Source organism: Oncorhynchus kisutch, linkage group LG15 (genome assembly GCF_002021735.2).
Source record: "Oncorhynchus kisutch isolate 150728-3 linkage group LG15, Okis_V2, whole genome shotgun sequence".
In the NCBI taxonomy this organism is placed as follows: Eukaryota; Metazoa; Chordata; class Actinopteri; order Salmoniformes; family Salmonidae; genus Oncorhynchus; species Oncorhynchus kisutch.
In genome coordinates, this window is record NC_034188.2 from 69048786 (window position 1) to 69068572 (window position 19787).

General features: G+C 42.5%; 1 protein-coding gene across 1 annotated transcript in view; it reads right to left on the reverse strand.

The window, feature by feature from the left end:
- LOC109906095 (CXADR-like membrane protein) overlaps positions 1–5354 on the reverse strand; it is an 87365-nt gene extending 82011 nt beyond the window's left edge. Inside the window, exon 1 of the mRNA XM_020503754.2 lies at positions 4801–5354. Within this exon, the coding sequence (XP_020359343.1) occupies positions 4801–4906 (106 nt within the window). The 5' untranslated portion in view covers positions 4907–5354. The remainder of the gene's footprint in view (positions 1–4800) is intronic.
- Positions 5355–19787: the final 14433 nt, after the last annotated feature.

The window sequence follows — 19787 nt, forward strand, 5'->3', positions numbered from 1 at the left end:
TTGCTTTGGTAAAGTGGGTGGGGTTATATCCTACCTGTTTGGCCCTGTCCGGGGGTATCGTCGGATGGGGCCACAGTGTCTCCTGACCCCTCCTGTCTCAGCCTCCAGTATTTATGCTGCAGTAGTTTATGTGTCGGGGGGCTAGGGTCAGTCTGTTATAACTGGAGTATTTCTCCTGTCTTATCTGGTGTCCTGTGTGAATGTAAGTATGCTCTTTCTAATTCTCTCCCTCTCCTTTTCTCTCTCTCGTGCTTTTTCTCTCTCTCTCTTTCTTTCTTTCTCTCTTTTTTCTCTCTGAGGACCTGAGCCCTAGGACCATGCCTCAGGACTACCTGGCCTGATAACTCCTTGCTGTCCCCAGTCCACCTGGTTATGCTGCTGCTCCAGTTTCAACTGTCCTGCCTGGGTCTATGGAACCCTGACCTGTTCACTGGACGAGCTACCGTGTCCCAGACCTGCTGTTTTGAACTCTCTAGAGACAGCAAGAGTGGTAGAGATACTCTGAATGATCGGCTATGAAAAGCCAACTGACATTTACTCCTGAGGTGCTGTTACTGTGATTATTATTATTTGACCGTGCTGGTCATCTATGAACATTTAAACATTTTGGTCATGTTCTGTTATAATCTCCACCCGGCACAGCCAGAAGAGGACTGGCCACCCCTCATAGCCTGGTTCCTCTCTAGGTTTCTTCCTAGGTTCTGGCCTTTCTAGGGAGTTTTTCCTAGCCACCGTGTTTCTACACCTACATTGCTTGCTGTTTAGGCTGGGTTTCTGTATAGCATTTTGTGACATCAGCTGATGTAAGAAGGGCTTTATAAATACATTTGATACATTGACTAACCGGTGCCCCCGCACATTGACTCTGTACCGGTACCCCCCCCCTATATATAGTCTCGCTATTGCTATTTTACTGCTGCTCTTTAACTACTTGTTACTTTTATTTCTTCTTCTTCTTCTTAATATTATTATTATTAATTTTTTTACCTGCATTGTTGGTTAGGGGCTCGTAAGTAAGCATTTCACTCTAAGGTCTACACCTGTTGTAATCGGCGCATGTGACTAATAACATCTGATTTGATTGAATACAGCCCCTAGTCGATGAATACTGACTAAATATGCAATAACTAGAACTACAGCCTTAATGCTTTCTATGGTCATCTGATTTTTTTTAAATGGCTGTGTGTTTGTATTAGTGTGAGATAGGGGGGGTTAGTATGTGTGGGAGTGTGATTTAGGCGCAAACACATCAAGATGTCACTTCATAACCTCTGGCTCTGGAGGCTCCTGTCATCTCCACATTTGAGAGATCCTTTGTCCACCCCTGGAGACTTGCTAAATATAGAACGGGAACAGAAACCCATTTTAAACCTAGTATCTATCTCCATACATAGTGGATCAGATGAACAGTGATTAGACGTGAGGATGTAACTCAAATAGTGCAGCATAGATGCAAGACTGCTAAATATCATAGCGCATAAGCTCCATTTGAAATGAGGGCGTTTGGGGGTTGGAAATGAATAACTCGAACGGAAAGGCTACTCGTTTTTCCCATTACATTTCTGTCAAGTGAATTACAATCTGTTATTACTTCATGGACAGTAATTTAACATTTTCCATTCAATACCATATTTTGCTGAGGGAAGGACAGGCAGGCAATCCATCATTAAGCTCCACTACTTTGGTTTGGTTACTCTGGTTCTACTTCCAGCAGTTTTAAGGGCTTTACCACATTATTTGACCTTCTACTATTCTGTTCATTTTGTGATGTATGCCTTGATAAAGGCAGTTGAGGTTTTCTGTGGTGTTTAATTGTGGTACTTATCTATAAAGGGAACACTGGATATTACATCTCCCACAGATATTAAATTAAGAATGTCTCAGGACTTCCAATGCCAAAGACAAATTAAAAGGAAATGAGCTCTATTAATGAGTATTGATCATTCCATAATAGAATAAGCTCTTCTCTCTTAGCTCAGCCTCTGTGTTGATCTGTTCATAATTATAAGGGACAAGTCCTTCAACCTGGTTTTACATTATGAAAGACCATACAGAGGGATATGTAACCACTACATGTATGCCATCTGACGATAACATCAGCACTACACTAATCTGCCAAATACAAACAATAATACACTACATGAACAAAAGTATGTGGACATCTGCTTGTCGAACATCTCATTCCAAAATAATGGAGTTGGTCTCTCTTTCCTGCTATAACAGAAGGCTTTCCACTAGATTTTGGAACATTGTTGCGGGGACTTGCTTCCATTTAGCCACAAGAGCGTCAGTGAGGTCGGGTACTGATTTTGGGTGATTAGGCCTGGCCTGCAGTCTAATTCATTGCAGTCTAATTCCAAATCATCCCAAAGGTGTTTGATGGGGTTGAGGTTAGGTCTCTGTACAGGCCAGTTAAGTTCTTCCACACTGATCTCTACAAACCTTTTCTGTATGCACCTTGCTTTGTGCGCAAGGGCATTGTCATGCTGAAACAGGAAAATGGCCTTCCACAAACTGTTGCCACAAAGTTGGAAGCACAGAATCATCTAGAAAGTCATTGTATGCTGTAGCGTTAAGATTTCCCTTCCCTGGAACTAAGGGGCCTGAACCATGAAAAATTGCTTTCCACTGCTCCGGTTCCAATGGCAGCGAGCTTTACACCACTCCAGCCGATGCATGGCATTGAGCATGGTGATCTTAGGCTTGTGTGAGGCTGCTCTTCCATGGAAACCCATTTCATGTAGCTCCCAATGAACAGTTATTGTGCTGACGTTGCTTCATGAGGCAGTTTGGAACTCGGTAGTGAGTGTTGCAAACGAGGACAGATTATTTTTATGCGCTACATGCTTCAGCATTCGGCAGTCCCATTCTGTGAGCATGTGTGGCCTACCTCTTTGCAGCTGGGCCGTTGTTGATCCTAGATGTTTCCATTTCACAATAACAGCACTCACAGTTGACCGGGGAAGCTCTAGCAGGGCAGAAATCTTATGAACTGAATTGTTGGAAAGCTGGCATCCTGTGACGGTGCCATGTTGAAAGTCACTGAGCTCTTTAGTAAGGCAATTCTACTGCCAATGTCCGTCTATTGAGATTGCATGGCTGTGTGCTCGATTTTATACACTTGTCAGCAACGGGTGTGGCTGAAATAGCCGAATCCACTAATATGAAGGGGTGTCCATATACTTTTGTATATATAGTGTACCAATTCCATCATACTCAACATCACCACCACCACCAAAACCCCCACACCATAATCATAATCATCATCCTCACCACCATCATCACCACTATCATCGTCATCATCACCATAACCATCATCATCATCACTATCATCACCACCACCACCATCATCACCACCAGCTAACAAAATGAATAGCTGATAATACAGTTCACTAAAGCTATTATTGCATGTCTAGACTGCCAACCCAGTGATCCCCAGCCTATAGGCTATAGAAAATGAACACAGTGGTTATATGATGATCCTCATTATCCCAGTGACAGAGTGGCTTAAAGTGCTATGGCGTGTCCCATCCTCAGTCCAACTATTTAAGTCGGTCAATGGACGGCAACCCACATCATTTGTCTGCCTCACTCATACGCCCATCCTTGCAGGGCAGGCTACTGAGACCTCATTCAGGCATAGCTACTGTACTTTGAACATGTAAAGCTCTAGCGATGGTATTTCCTGAATTTTTAGAAACCTCACCGTGCAATTTAGACATTGTGAGGTTACTGCAAGAATTGTGGACATTGCATTGAATTTGGACAAAAGAAGACTTTAGGGCCCAATTTAACATCCAAATATATTACCCGAGGTCATGCATTTAATGTGCTATTGCAAATAAAATACACAGTATATTACAGGTCTAAGTTTGCTGGACACATTAGGCTACACACAGAAGGCTATAGCTAACAAACTGTCAATAGACATAACAATTGTTCTGGAATGCACCATCACAACGATGGACGGAATTGTTGGAATTTAACCAAAGGAGACAAGCCCAAGAATCTTCAACGTTTGCTTTGCACCACTCTTACGAGCTCTGACCCCGGCACACGCGGGCATGCGATATCCAGCTTCCTCATTCCTCTTAAGAGCACCAGCCGAGCCGCTCGCTCACCACCCGCCGTGGTCTATTAGAAATATCTGTTTGCCAATCGGTGTCACAGCACATTAGTTTGTGATTCGGATTATATGTGGCGTGCCCTGTCTTTGTGCTTTCTGATAAGAAGCAGTTGTGTTTAATCTGCCATTAACAGGCAATGAATAGCCTAATGAATAGCCTAGAAATCACTCAGACTACATACAGTCTTTGTCCAGCACCAGTCAAGTGAATGCCTGAAGTGTAGCCTTTGTACAGTGATCATTAACACAGCTTTCAATTCACATTGTAAGGGTTTCTTTTTTTAAACGAAGTGAACTTTTTTTTCTTAACACTAATTCTTCACTTGAATTAGCCAATTTATCGCAATTACGTCTCATCTCATTTACTTTTGATTTTACATGATAAAATGACTAATTTGTCAAAGTGATCTAGTCTATTCAAAAATAACGTGAGATAAACAATTATGAATAGTTTGTTACATAATTTTTTGGCTAATTTTGATATAATTCTGGATAAAATTACGGACAATAGAGCGCTGTTAGCTGTGGTACATTGTTCTGTGAACAATACAAATGTATATAACGTCTCTATATAAATCATAATAATTCATAACAAAAACCCGATTAAATACTTATCGTCACATTGATACTCTCCTTTTAAATAAGTACATATTTGCGATTGGGAACTCACTTACCCAGAAACAAAGAGCGAAATGTGGCAGACATCACGGCACCCGACACGACTGGAAATCCCATGAAACGAAGCTGGAAACAATGCGCTCCGGTTGCCTTAAAATTCATGCGGGTGACCCAAGTGTACAGTCACAATGAAGTAGCACATCAGAAATAGGAGAGATACATTAAATATAATCTACAATGAGCAGGGAACCAAGGACATCATTTTTGAACACTCGAAATGTCAATGCATCCCTTCACTATGGAATGTAGCTCTATATTATCGTAATTTTATCAGCCTCGCGTCAAATCAAAGTTCCCGTTCTTTCTGTCTCGTTCGGGAAGCGTGCATCCCTCAGGTTCCCTCTGTCTCCGTGGCTCTGAGCGGTCTTCTCCTATACCGTTGTCCGCTGCACTAGAACGTGAGGGGCAGAATCTGGATAGGTGGATGTTGTTGCATGCTGGACGGAGACCTCTAGAGTCTGAAGTGCTCACATCGCCTCGTATAACCACAAAGGCATCTTGGGCTGGTCTGACTGTGAGGTGGCTACTTGGTGGCCACTTCGTTAGCAGTGCAAAAAAGGTTAACAATGTTTCCCCCTACAGATGTCTGCATGAAAATGTTTATGTAATAGGTTACTATTTTTCAGTGCTTTAAAGAAAATGTAAAGTTCTTGCATTATTTTTACAATAGTGTATACTGTATGGAATAAATTGGGAGACAGCGCAGTGAAAAAGTAACACATGTTGAGAAAGATTGAAATGGATAATAAATGACTGGAATTCCTTATTTTTTTCAATATATACAGTACCAGTAAAAAGTTTTGACATACCTACTCATTCACTCATTCTACTCATTTTTACTATTGTCTACATTGTATAATAATAGTGAATACATCAAAACGAATAAATAACACATATGGAATCATGTAGTAACCAAAAAAGTGTTAAACAAATCAAAATATATGTTTTATTTTATATTGTTCAAAGTAGCCACCCTTTGCCTATTTTGAACACTTTTGGCATTATCTCAACCAGCTTCACGAGGTAGTCACCTGGAATGCATTTCAATTAACAGGTGTGCATTGTTAATTTCTTCCTTCTTTTTGCATTTGAGCCAATCAGTTGTGTTGTGACAAGATAGGGGTTGTATACAGAGGATAGCCCTATTTGGTAAAATACCACGTCCCTATTATGGCAAGAACAGCTCAAATAAGCAAAGAGAAACGACAGTCCATCATTACTTTAGGGCATGAAGGTAGTAAATCCATAATATTTCAAGTACTTTGAATGTTTCTTCAAGAGCAGTCGCAAAAACCATCAGGTGTTATGATGAAACTGGTTCTCATGAGGACCGCCACAGGAAAGGAAGACCCAGAGTTACCTTTGCTGCAGAGGATACATTCATTACAGTTAACTGCACCTCAGATTGTAGGCCAAATACATGCTTTACAGAGTTCAAGTAACAGACACATCTCAAAATCAACTGTTCAGAGGAAACTGCATGAATCAGGCCTTCATGGTCGAATTGCTGCAAAGAAACCACTACCAAAGAACACCAATAATAAGAGGAGACTTGCTTGGGCCAAGAAACACGAGCAATGGACATTAGACCAGTGAAAATCTGTCCTTTGGTCTGATGAGTCCAAATTTGAGATTTTTTGTTCCAACTGCCGTGTCTTTGTGAGATGCAGAGTAGGTGAATGGATGATCTCCACATGTGTGAGTCCCACTGTGAAGCATGGAGGAGGAGGTGTGATGGTGTGGGGGTGCTTTGCTGGTGACACTGTCAGTGATTTATTTAGAATTCAAGGCACAATTAACCAGCATGGATACCACAGAATTCTCCAGCGATATGCCATCCCATCTGGTTTGTGCTTAGTGGGACTATCATTTGTTTTTCAACAGGACAAAGACCCAAAACACACCTCCAGGCTGTGGTGTTAAGGCTATTTGACCAAGAAGGAGAGGGATGGAGTGCTGCATCAGACGACAGGGCCTCCACAATCATCTGACCTCAACCCAATTGAGATAGTTTGGGATGAGTTGGACTGCAGAGTGAAGGAAAAGCAGCCAGCAAGGGCTCAGAATATGTGGGAACTCCTTCAAGACTGTTGGAAAAGTGTTCCAGGTGAAGCTGGTTCGAGAGAATGCCAAGAGTGTGCCAAGCTGTCATCAAGGCAAAGGGTGGCTACTTTGAAAAATCTAAAAAATATTTGGATTTGTTTAGAAAAAAATAGGTTACTTCATGATTCCATGTGTTATTTCATATTTTTGATGTCTTCACTATTATTCTACAATGTTGAAAATAATAAAAACAAAGAAAAACCCTTGAATGAGTAGGCGTGTCCAAACTTTTGACCGGTACTGTATATTCAATGTACTGTATATTTGCATTTATAAACAATTGCAACAAATGTCACTACTCAACATAATATTATAACGTTTTTCTGTCTACATAACTTTATGCTTGTAGTGTCCATTATCCCTGAGGCATAGTTCACATCCAGATAATATTTATGTAACCATTCATGGTTTCCCTGGATGTGGAATGTATGACTGTGCATCCCATGAGGTAAATAAACAAAGGAGCAAAGTGTCCCATTGAGATTAATCCCCTCTTCTGTCTCTGAACAATCTATTTAAATAACACACAGGTCTGGGGTCTCCAGTGGCCACCAGGCCAGCCCTCCACTCCACTCCCCTCACTGCTGATTCTCTCTGAAGTGGATCTCTGAGCACAAGACCCCCATTCATTCCCATCACAATATCTAGATAGCTTGAAACAATGCCCCCCCCCCCTTCCCCTTCCCCTTCATCTACATCAAGCCAATGTGCCAGGAGAGGTATGAAGAAGTGCTTTTCTTTGTCTCACTCTGTCCATGTGCTATAGCATGTGCAGTTTTGTCATATTTTAAACAAACGGATACGGTTTTTGTATTCATAAATGTGTCCTATTTAGACATAATTCGAATCCCTGAGCAAACTAGGTGAAAAATCTGTCAATGTGCCCTTAAGCAAGGCAGTTAACCCTAATTGCTCCTGTAATAGTAAACTGTAATGCAGTTAGATGAAACATTGCGAGGTAGACACTAATGGTCATGCAGCAGGTCATCCATCACAAATGGGGAGCAGACCTCGCCATGGAAGCAAACTTGTCTATGTTTGGTGGCTTAGCCTTAGTGCATGATATAGCATCCTAATGCAGATGGTCTCGCAGATGGCTGATATTTATACAGGCCCTGAAAACTCACTAGTGTGGAAACAGGTCCTTGTCAACACTGATTGGTGAGCTAGCATTACAATGTGCCACGTTCTGTCCTTGCGTTCATTCCCCCAGAGCCGGTATTGTATGAGGCATAACTTTTGGCATTAGGATTCCATTTGTGGGAACAGACCCCCTTTAAAAATTATGATGGTGATGTGTTGGGACTCTTTTTATTTTACCACATGAAAATGTAATCTCCATAAGTGCAAGGTCCATGATTTTTTTAAAAGCTTCAGACACAACATGGCTTCCGTTTTAGTTCCGAGCACTCCTAACTTATGTACTGCAGTGGATTTTCAATTTGAATATAACAAGCATTGAGCTGCAGCTCGGACCTCAGGAACGTACCTGTCGAGTGTTCCCTGGTCGCTCTTACACCGTATTTCCGTGGTCGTGACATCACACAGAGGTGTAAGCATTTTCTTGACAAGCTGACGCACCACAGATGTACATGAGCTCTGTAGACAAACTTAAAAGGATTCTTGAGTAACAATATGGACTGAAAATCTCTTTTGTTGGTCTCTATTTTTAGGCACTGCTGGGATCCTTCACCGTCAGTGTTTCACGGCTCATAGATCTTTTATAATTTAATGAGGGAGAGGGTGGCCCTGGGAGATTTATGGTCAGCATCCCGAGTCAGCATTGGCCACTCGGCCTATTGATCCACGTTGAATGTTCGTTTATAGCCCAGTAAAGCGCATTCCCTCCTGTGTACTAGAACACAGCCAGGCCTTTAGTGATGCTCACATCCACATGCAGGCATCATATTTTAATCCAATCACATGAATGTATTCTCTTCCAAAAGGTCCTTTGTTACTGCCTCTCTCAACATGATGTAGTCATGGCAAGAGGAAAAGTGATTGTTCAGATGCATGTTCATTGCTCCACAATTACTGCTATGTAGGGTTAGTGAATGTTTGGCAGTCTCTCTCTCTCTCTCTCTCTCTCTCTCTCTCTCTCTCTCTCTCTCTCTCTCTCTCTCTCTCTCTCTCTCTCACTCACTCACTCACTCACTCACTCACCCACTCACACTCACACTCTCTCTCTGTCATTTGTTATTCCCATATCTTATTTGGGCAACAGTGCACACTCCTTGCAGTTAAAGGACCAATGACTTCAAAAGCAGATGTTACTCTGAGTTTGCTTTTCAATTTATTCATGAAGCTTTCATCATGGTAGAGAATTAGAGAGGGAGCGAAAAATCGGAACATGTTTATCATGCACTGATTAAAGACAAGGGAAATGACTGAATCAGAATCAAGAGCCAAACTTGGAACCAATGTTTTGTTTTGCATTCGTAAGCTGCTTGAATGGATCAAAAGGGATCAGTCAGAAGATTATCGTCAAAAAGGCCGAATTTGATCACTGTTTATGATGAATCTCATGGTTGTATCTTTGAGAGGTAAAATATACCACCGTGTCAGAGGAGGCTGGTGGGAGGAGCTTTAGGAAGACAGGCTCATTGTAGTGGCTGGAGTGGAATAAATGGAACCGTATCAAGCACATCAAACATATAATGGAAACCAAGTTTGACTCCATTCTATTAATTTCATTCCAGCCATTACAATGAGCCTGTCTTCCTAAAGCTCCTCCCACCAGCCTCCTCTGCACTGGGTGGTATAATGCCTGGTGCATTCAAGGTAAACAGATCAATCTCTTTCAAAATAATTTCCACTACATTGCACACAACATTAAGTTTTGTTTTCCCCAACATTGCTTGGTATTTTCAGCACCACTAGGCACAGGAAAATGCAATCTCTTATAGCCAGAAAGCATAACTTAATCAAAAATATTCATAATTACTCAAATAAATACATTTAGCCTAATTTGATTGTTTTTTTTGTTTTTACCTTTGTGTGGATGTTTGTGTGTGCAAAAAATACCTCTCAAAGGTGTTGTGTGATACTGCTTATACTAATGCTGCATTTTTAAAAACATTTTACATTTAACCTTTATGTTAGGCAAGTCAGTTAAGAACACATTCTTATTTACAATGACGGCCTACCTGGGGAACGGATTGTTTGGATATACACTGAGTGTATGAAACATTAAGGACACCGGCTCTTTCCATGAATCCAGGTGAAAGCTAAGATCCTTTATTGATGTTACTTGTTAAATCCACTTCAATCACTGTAGATTAAGGGGAGGAGATTGTGGATTGTGTATCTGTGCCATTTAGAGGGTGAATGGGCAAGATTTAAGTGCCTTTGAACGAAGGAAGTTCGCATGCCACAGCTAGGAGAGCCATTGTAAATCAACAGGCGCTTTATCCAAGATGGCGTAGCAGTGCAGACATGTTTGTCGTTGTCCCGTGTGGATTGAGTTTTTTTGTATATATTTCAATCTCTTTTTCGATTTTTAAATTAAATATACCGTCCCCCGTCCGGCAACCCGCCTCACCCAATGTGATACAGATCTGCTGTTTTCAGACCTTATAGCTAGAACCGCCATCAGAAGCTAGCCACAAGATGCTAACCAGCTAATTAGATACTAGCTATTTAGTCATTGTTAGCCACTGCTAGAAGCCTTTACCTTTAGCTCAGACACCAGCCACTTTTAGCCTGGATAATACCAGTCTGCACAGCGCGATATCAACCCTGAACATACCGGACTGCTTTTCTCCAATACGTCACCAGATTCCTGCCGTAAGATCTGGACCATTACTCCAGATCATTGCACATAGCTTGCTGCTACTGAGTTGCCCAGCCCTGGCCCAGCCCAGAAGCTAGCCTTGAGCCAGGCCCATCTTCTGGCCTACTCAGTGGACCCTATTATCACTCGGCTACACAGCTGATGCCTCCTGGACTCTTCACTAACACGACTAGAAGCCACTACATCACCGGATTCTTGCCGTAAGCTCTGGACCTTTCCATCGGATCATTGCAGCTAGCTAGCTGCTACCGAGTGGCTATAGTGGTTAACGCCCTTGTTCCGAAACTAGCTCCAGTTAAACTCGAGCCAGGCGCATCTCCCGGCTAGCAAACAAAATGACTCCAGCTACAATACCTATTTTGCCAATTGGCCTGGACCCTTTGTTGACACAGAGCCCCACCGATCCATCACGACTGGTCTGCCGACGTAATTCCGTCCGATGTGCCCACAACCGGCCTTTGCCGGACGTCAGTGAAGATGCTTCTGCTAGCCCCGGCCTGCTAACTTTATGAACGCTGTGTCTCCCGCTTGCTAGTGGTGTAACAACTACCCAACGGCTTCCCTGTTTCATCTATTGCTGTTCACTGGACCCTATGATCACCTGGTTACATAGCTGATGCCTGCTGGACTGTTCATTAATCACGGTACTCCATTTTGTTTATTTTGTTTATCTGTCGGCCCCAGCCTCGAACTCAGGCCCTGTGTGTAGTTAACTGATCTTCTCTGCCCATTCATTGCCATTTTATCTGTTGTTGTTGTCTGAGCTGATTAACTGTTGTTGTCCTACCCGTTATTGTCTGAGCTAGCTCTCCCAATCAACACCTGTGATTGCTTTATGCCTCGCTTTATGTCTCTCTCTTATGTCAATACACCTTGTACACTGTTGTTTAGTGTAGTTATCATTGTTTTATTTTACAGTGGAGCCCCTAGCACCACTCAACATGCCTCAGATACCTCTCTTATCATCACTCAATGCCTAGGTCTACCTTCACTGTACCCGCACCCTACCATACCCCTGTCTGTACATTATGCCCTGAATCTATTCTACCACACCCAGAAATCTGCTCCTTTTATTCTCTGTCCCCAATGCACTAGACGACCAGTTTTGATAGCCTTTAGCCGTACCCTCATCCTACTCCTCCTCTGTTCCTCGGGTGATGTAGAGGTTGCCCCAGGCCCTGTGTGTCACCAGAGGCTCTCATTTGTTGACTGCTGTAACTGTAAAAGGGTTGGTTTCATGCATGTTAACATCAGAAGCCTCCTCCCTAAGTTTGTTTTACTAATTGCTTTAGCACACTCCTCCAACCCTAATGTCCTTGCCTTGTCTGAATCCTGGCTTAGGAAGACCACCAAAAATTATGAGATTTCCATCCCCAACATTTTCTGTCAAGATAGAACTGCCAAAGGGGGAGGAGTTGCAATCTACTGTAGAGATAGCCTGCAAAGTTCTGTCATACTTTCCAGGTCAATGCCCAAACAGTTCGAGCTTCTAATTTAAAAAATGAATATCTCCAGAAAAAAGCCTCTCACTGTTGCCGCCTGTTATAGACCCCCCTCAGCTCACAGCTGTGCCCTGGACACCATATGTGAATTGATTGCCACCCATCTATTTTCAGAGTTCGTTCTGTTAGGTGACCTAAACTTGGATATGCTTAACACCCCAGCTGTCCTACAATCTAAGCTAGATGCCCTCAATCTCACATAAATTATCAAGGAACCCACCAGGTACAACCCTAAATCCGTAAACATAGGCACTCTCATAGATATTATCCTGATCAACTTGCCCTCCAAATACACCTCTGCTGTTTTCAGTCAGGATCTCAGTGATCACTGCCTCATTGCCTGCATCCTTTATGGGTCCCCGGTCAAACAACCACCCCTCATCACTGTCAAACGCTCCCTAAAACACTTATGCGAGCAGGCCTTTCTAATCGACCTGGCCTGGGTATCCTGGAAGGGAGGATGCTGGTTGTTTTTTAAAAGTAATTTCCTCACCATATTAAATATGCATGCCCCTTTCAAAAAATGTACAACTATGAACAGATATAGCCCTGGGTTCACTTCAAACCTGACTGCCCTCGACCAGCACAAAAATATCGTGGCGTACTGCACTAGCATCGAATAGTCCCTGCGATATGCAACTTTTTAGGGAAGTCAGGAACCAATACACACAGTCAGCTAGGAAAGCAAAGGCTAGCTCTTTCAAACAGAAATTTGCATCATGTAGCTCTAACTCCAAAAAGTTCTGGGACACTGTAAAGCCCATGGAGAATAAGAGCACCTCCTCCCAGCTGCCCACTGCACTGAGGTGAGGAAACACTGTCCCCACTGATAAATCCACGATAATCGAAAATTTCAATAAGCATTTCTCTACAGCTGGCCATGCTTTCCTCCTGGCTACCCCAACCCCGGCCAACAGCTACGCACCCCCCGCAGATACTTGCCCAAGCCTCCCCAGCTTCTCCTTCACCCAAATCCAGATAGCAGATGTTCTGAAAGAGCTGCAAAACCTGGACCCGTACAAATCAGCTGGGCTAGACGATCTGGACCCTCTCTTTCTGAAATTATCCGCCGCCATTATTGCAACCCCTATTACTAGTCTCTTCAACCTTTCTTTCGTATTGTCCGGGATTCCTAAAGATTGGAAAGCTGCAGCGGTCATCCCCTCTTCAAACGGGGTGACACTATAGACCCAAACTGTTACAGACCTATATCCATCCTGCCCTGCCTTTCTAAAGTCTTCAAAGGCCAAGTTAACAAACAGATCACTGACCATTTCGAATCCCACCGTACCTTCTCCTCTGTGCAATTCGGTTTCCGAGCTGGTCACAGGTGCAGCTCAGCAACGCTCAAGGTACTAAACAATATCATAACCATCACCGATAAAAGACAGTATTTTGCAGCTGTCTTCATCGACCTGGCCAAGGCTTCGACTCTGTCAATCACTGTATTCTTATCGACTGCCTCGCCTGGTTCACCAACTACTTCTCAGATAGAGTTCAGTGTGTCAAATTGGAGGGCCTGTTGTCTGGACCTCTGGCAGTCTCTATAGGGGTACCACAGGGTTCAATTCTCATTGATGTCTCTCTTGCTGCTGGTGATTCTCTTATCCACCTCTACGCAGACAACACCATTCTGTATACATCTGGCCCTTCTTTGGACACTGTGTTAACAAACCTCCAAATGAGCTTCAATGCCATACAATACTCCTTCAGTGGCCTCCAACTGCTCTTAAACGCTAGTGAAATTAAATGCATGCTCTTCAACCGATCGCTGCCCCCCCCCCACCCGCACGACTAACATCACTACTCTGGACAGTTCTGACTGAATATGTGGACAACTACAAATACCTAGGTGTCTGGCTAGACTGTAACTCTCCTTCCAGCCTCATATTAAACATCTCCAATCCAGAATTAAATCTAGAATCGGCTTCCTATTTCACATCAAAGCCTCCTTCACTCACACTGCCAAACATATCTTCGTAAAACGGACTATCCTATTGGTCCTCGACATCAGCGATGTCATTTACAAGATAGCCTCCAACACTCTACTCCAGCAAACTGGATGCAGTCTATCACCGTGCCATCCGTTTTGTCGCCAAAGCCACATGTACCACCCACCACTGTGACCTGTATGCTCTCTTCGGCTGACCCTCGCTAGATATTCGTCGCCAGACCCACTGGCTCCAGGTCATCTATAAGTCTTTGCTAGATAAAGCTCCGCCTTATCTCAGCTCACTGGTCACCATAACAACACCCACCCGTAGCACGCGCTCCAGCAGGTAGGTCTCACTGGTCATCCCCAAAGCTAAAACCTCATTTGGCCGCCTTTCCTTCCAGTTCTCTGCTGCGAATGACTGGAACAAATTGCAAAAATCGCTGAAGTTGGAGACTTTTATCTCCCTCACTAACTTTAAGCATCAGCTATCTGAGCAGCTTACCGATCGCTGCAGCTGTACACTGCCCATCTGTAAATAGCCCATCTGTAAATAGCCCATCCAACTACCTACCTCATCCCCATATTGTTTTTATTTACTTTTTTTGCTCTTTTGCACACCAGTATGTCTACTTGCACATCATCATCTGCACATCTATCACTCCAGTGTTAATTTGCTAAATTGTAATTACTTCGCTACTATGGCCTATTTATTGCCTTACCTCCTTACTCCATTTGCACACACTGTATATAGATTTTTCAATTGTGTTATTGACTGTACTCTTGCTTATCCCATGTGTAACTGTGTTGTTTTTTGTAACACTGCTTTGCTTTATCTTGGACACCTCACAGTTGTAAATGAGATCTTGTTTTCAACTGGCCTACCTGGTTAAATAAAGGTGAAATAAAAAATAAAACAATTAAATTGCATCATATGTCAGGTGGGGGGCAACACATCAGTTCTCCACAGGTCTACATCAATCATGCTGCTAAATGAGGGCACCTAACTCTGCTGATGATAAATAGAACTGTTTGTTCACCACAGCGCTAAGCCTGGTAAAGGTGAAAGTCCCTTTGATATCTGTTATGTGAATCCCCTACCCCTATATTATAAGTCTTTAGGCTAACAGTGTCCATTGGGTCATGGTGGGTGAGATTACATTTTTTACAGAATTACTTCTACAGTGCATTCGGAAAGTATGCAGACCCCTTCCCTTTTTTTCCACATTTTGTTACGTTACAGTGTTATTCTAAAATGGATTAAAGAAAAAGAATCCTCATCAGTCTACACAGAATACCCCATAATGACAAAAAAACGGATTTAAAAAAAATAAAACGGAAATATCTTATTTACATACGTATTCAGACCATTTGCTATGAGGCTCGAAATGGAGCTCAGATGCATCCTGTTTCCATTGATCATCCTTGAGATGTTTCTGCAAGTTGATTGGAGTCCACCTGTGGTAAATTAAATTGATTGGACATGATTTGGAAAGGCACACACCTGTATATGTAAGGTCCCACAGTTGACGGTGCATGTCAGAACAAAAACCAAGAACACGATGAGTGACCTCTGTGGAGATGGGATAATCTTCCAGAAGGACAACCATCTCTGCAGCGCTCCACCAATTAGGCCTTTATGGCCACAATGAAGACACCCCTCAGTAAAAGATATGCCAGTCCAGTTGGAGTTTGCCAAAGGGCACCTAAAGGACTCTCAGACCAACAAGATTCTGGTCTGATGGAACCATGATTGAGCTCTTTGGCCTGAATGCCAATCATCACGTCTGGAAGAAACCTGGCACCATCCCCACAGGGAAGCATGGTGGTGGGGACTTGAAGATTAGTCAGGATCGACGGAAAGATGTATGGCGCAAAGCACAGAGAAAACCTGCTCCAGAGCTCTCAGGACCTCAGACTGTGGCAAACTCAGACTGGAGAGACCTGAATTAAGCTGTGCAGCGACGCTCCCCATCCAACCTGACAGAGCTTGAGAGGATCTGCAGAGGAAATAGGAGAAACTCCCCAAATACAGGTGTGCCAAACTTGTAGCGTCATACGCAAGAAGACTGTAATCGCTGCCAAAAGTGCTTCAACAAAGTACTGAGTAAAGGGTCTGAATACTTATGTTAATGTAATATTTCAGTTTTTTATATTTAATAAATTTACTACATTTTTAAAAACCTGTTTTTGCTGTGCCATTATGGGGTAATGTTTGTAGATTGATGAGGGGAAAAACAATGTAATACATTTTAGACTAAGGCTGTAACGTAACAACATTTGGAAAAAGTCAAGGGGTCTGAGTACTTTCCGAATGTACTGTATATATGCTCCAGATGCTCTTGTTTAAATGTATGGGTATGCAGTAGATGGAGATGAGGAGAGCAGTTTGATGTTCATGGGAAATCCTTCTTAAGGCTCATACACTGTCACTTGATTAAGGCAGAGTTTGGAGATAACACAAGGCATCACCCAAGGTCAACTCAATAATTGCAAGAGTGGAAACAAATTATGTTATCATCTGTCCCTTGCTAAATTGGCAAAACCACTGCATTTTTTATTGGAAGGGATGAAGAGGTGTTTTCATCATTAAAAGCGAACATAATCTACCATGTGAAGGACATTTACGGTTAGTACCCTTAAGTAAAACCTCCACATTCCAATACAGAGTCAATGCCTCTCACAATATAAAAAAGGGGACACACAGAGCGGAAGGATAAATGTACCGTACATTTTTGGAACAATCAAAAAAAAGAAAAGATATGGGATTACGATGGTAATGCTTTGGGGCCGAATAACCTTCCAAATCAGAAAATAAAAAATATATTTTCAACGAGGGAGAATTTATTGGTCAGAGAAAATTCCTTGCCTCTAGCCGCAAACTAATCTAAAGTCTAAAGTCTATTTTCCAGAGCAACTATGGACTGAGGCGTAATTGACGCAGTGTCCGGCCAAGCAAGATCATTTCTTTGACAAGCCCCTACCAAAGAAGAATGACAAGACATGAAAAATGTAGCACAAAGATGATACCCTTTGTCCTGACAATGTAACACTGGAACCTAGAAAATCCTGCATGCAGGGATTCTTTTTTGATATGGATGATCATATGCCTTCCTTCACATGTTCCTTAATGCACTCTAATACAAAGGCTATACCTCCATGCCTCAGTGAGCCTGGTTTACTCTAAAATATCAGCAGAGCTCTAAAAATAGACTCTGTTCTCATCAGAGGTTATTGGAGCCATGGAATTCTCTGTGCTGTGACATTGTCTCTTGGAATGTAGCTATTGGACAATTATATGCATTGGCTTTTAGATATATACCAAAGGTTGCTTGGCTCTAGTTTCCTCCCCCCCAGACAAAGCTGTGAGGCGTATGTGTTAGCACTGTGTAACATTGTCCACGGGTGTCTGTAAATCATGCTGGGGGCACAGCAGACATCAACATGCAACTACCATCCAGGCATTTAAACAAATCAATCAATTGATCCTTTCATTCATGAAGTCACCAAACCTCCTGGTTTTGTCCCCCTCTCTCCGCTGTATCCCCAAGGCCCAGCAGGACTAACATTACACAAACTGTTTAAGGTGTGTCTTATTCAAAGACATACAGGCAAGGGATTACAGTAGGATGGTCACAGTTTTGTTTTATTTTGGTCTCCACTTATACGAAACAAAAATAGATATTGTTTTTTTAGCTGTGTAATAAATAATGTCATATTAATTATCTGATTCTGTGTGTCGTTGATTATGAGTAAAACGGTGTCCTGTTTCATATTTCCAAAAGGGAGCAGCCGACTTTAACTGCATATGGATTATAAAATGTATCTCAGATGATCATCGTTTTGATTTACAGTCCATGGCCAGAGACACAAATCCCCCTCCATCTCAGCCATCTCTGACCTTTGGGCTGTGTACAGGTTTCATTTATAACTAAAGTAAAAATAGAAATCTCTATAGATTTTCCACCCTGAAGAAATCAGGACGTTTAGCAGCAATGCCCTGGTGGTATGTTGCTGGATGCTGGAGTAAATCAAATAACTTCAGTCCAAGGCATTTGAGGTGTCAGTCTAGTGCCATCCTGACTTTCAACCTCCCTTTTCACACCCCAGTTTATTCATGAGGTTCCTGATCTTTCCTGATGGAACTTCTCCATGTAGGCTGCACGTACCATGAAAGCTTCTATTCTACCATTCATAATGATTTGATGTCTGTTCTTGGGAAGAATAGCCAGGCAGAAGGAGTGAGGCTAACCTCTTGCCTCTGGGGAATTGCTTGCTGACTTGGAGATGGAGAAGTAAACTTGGTATGCATGTATTCAAATACCACAAGTAATAAATATGATAATGGCAGCTTGGTCCTTCCATAAGTCAATCACGTTTAATTCAGGAAGAGCAGGAAAGTGCTTTCGGAACTAGCTACCACTAATCTTATTGAGGAAAGGAATCTTGAGACCCGGATTGAAGGACAAGTAGATAAAGTGGCAAATAATCGGAATCTATAGGGGTGATGCCAGTCGCGTTCATCTTTGTTACAACTGAGAAGTAAAGGTGTGATAATATGGAATTACAAATCATATTTTTATGCAGAACCATTGAATGCACTGCGCACATACATAGTACAGCTATTACGTTGTAGTCATGTTGTAATGCCTTGAACTGGCTTGTCCATTGATAAAGGACATGTGAACTAGACAGCATTGCTATTTGTCGCAGAGGTGATTCATGCTGCACACTGTATACAGCACAAGGTGGGCTGTACGCATTCGCTAAAACACATTACATTTACTACCCAATTAATTATGGTACATGATATATTCAAACATCTAATTTGGTTAGACATTGAACTCGAGTTTCTTAACAAGGAAATTACAACGTAGCATGTAACCTGTCACAAAGCTTTAGTCAGGAGGGCCACCCACCAAATATCACACAGCTCATTATTGTGCCTTGAGCCATGGTTGCTGCACACTTGATGAACATAGCAGCTCAACATCACACAGGGAGACAGGTAACAAGCATACTTTATGACATACCTTGAATACGTCCTGTACTCTACCCACTGAATGAATCCCACACCACACTAGATACACAGGATGAGAAATATTGGTACATTCATTTTGTATTGACTGGAACTCTTGACCAGGTAATGATTGTCATTGATGTGTGATTGAACTGTATCTCAGTATCATGTCATGGATAAGCTGTTGATACTCACTGCTAAGGATTTATTAGACAAACTTTATTATCTAATAGCAACCAGTTGATTACGTTTCCTCAGTTGGGTGTGTTCAATTTCCCTCTAATCTTTGGGTTCCAACCTTATGACTACTGCTGTTTTATTTCAAGGCAGGTTCTGGAATCTGAACCGCTGGTACAAACTGATTTGTGAGCCCACAAGACGGATTTCTTGGCACGATGCCAGCTCTGCAGTCTCCCCCCCCTCCTCTCTCTCTCTCTCTTTCCATCCTCCCCTCTGTGGAGACATCCTCTGTTACCGTCTAGATAATATCTGCCTGCCACTCCTCATGCCACCAGGCTTGGGAGAGTGTTTGGCAAACGGCACTGCAGAAGTTGCTGCCATGGAAGATCGGAGAATACTTATTTTGATCACTTGGCAATGCAGTATGGAGGAGCCACCGAATAAATTATATT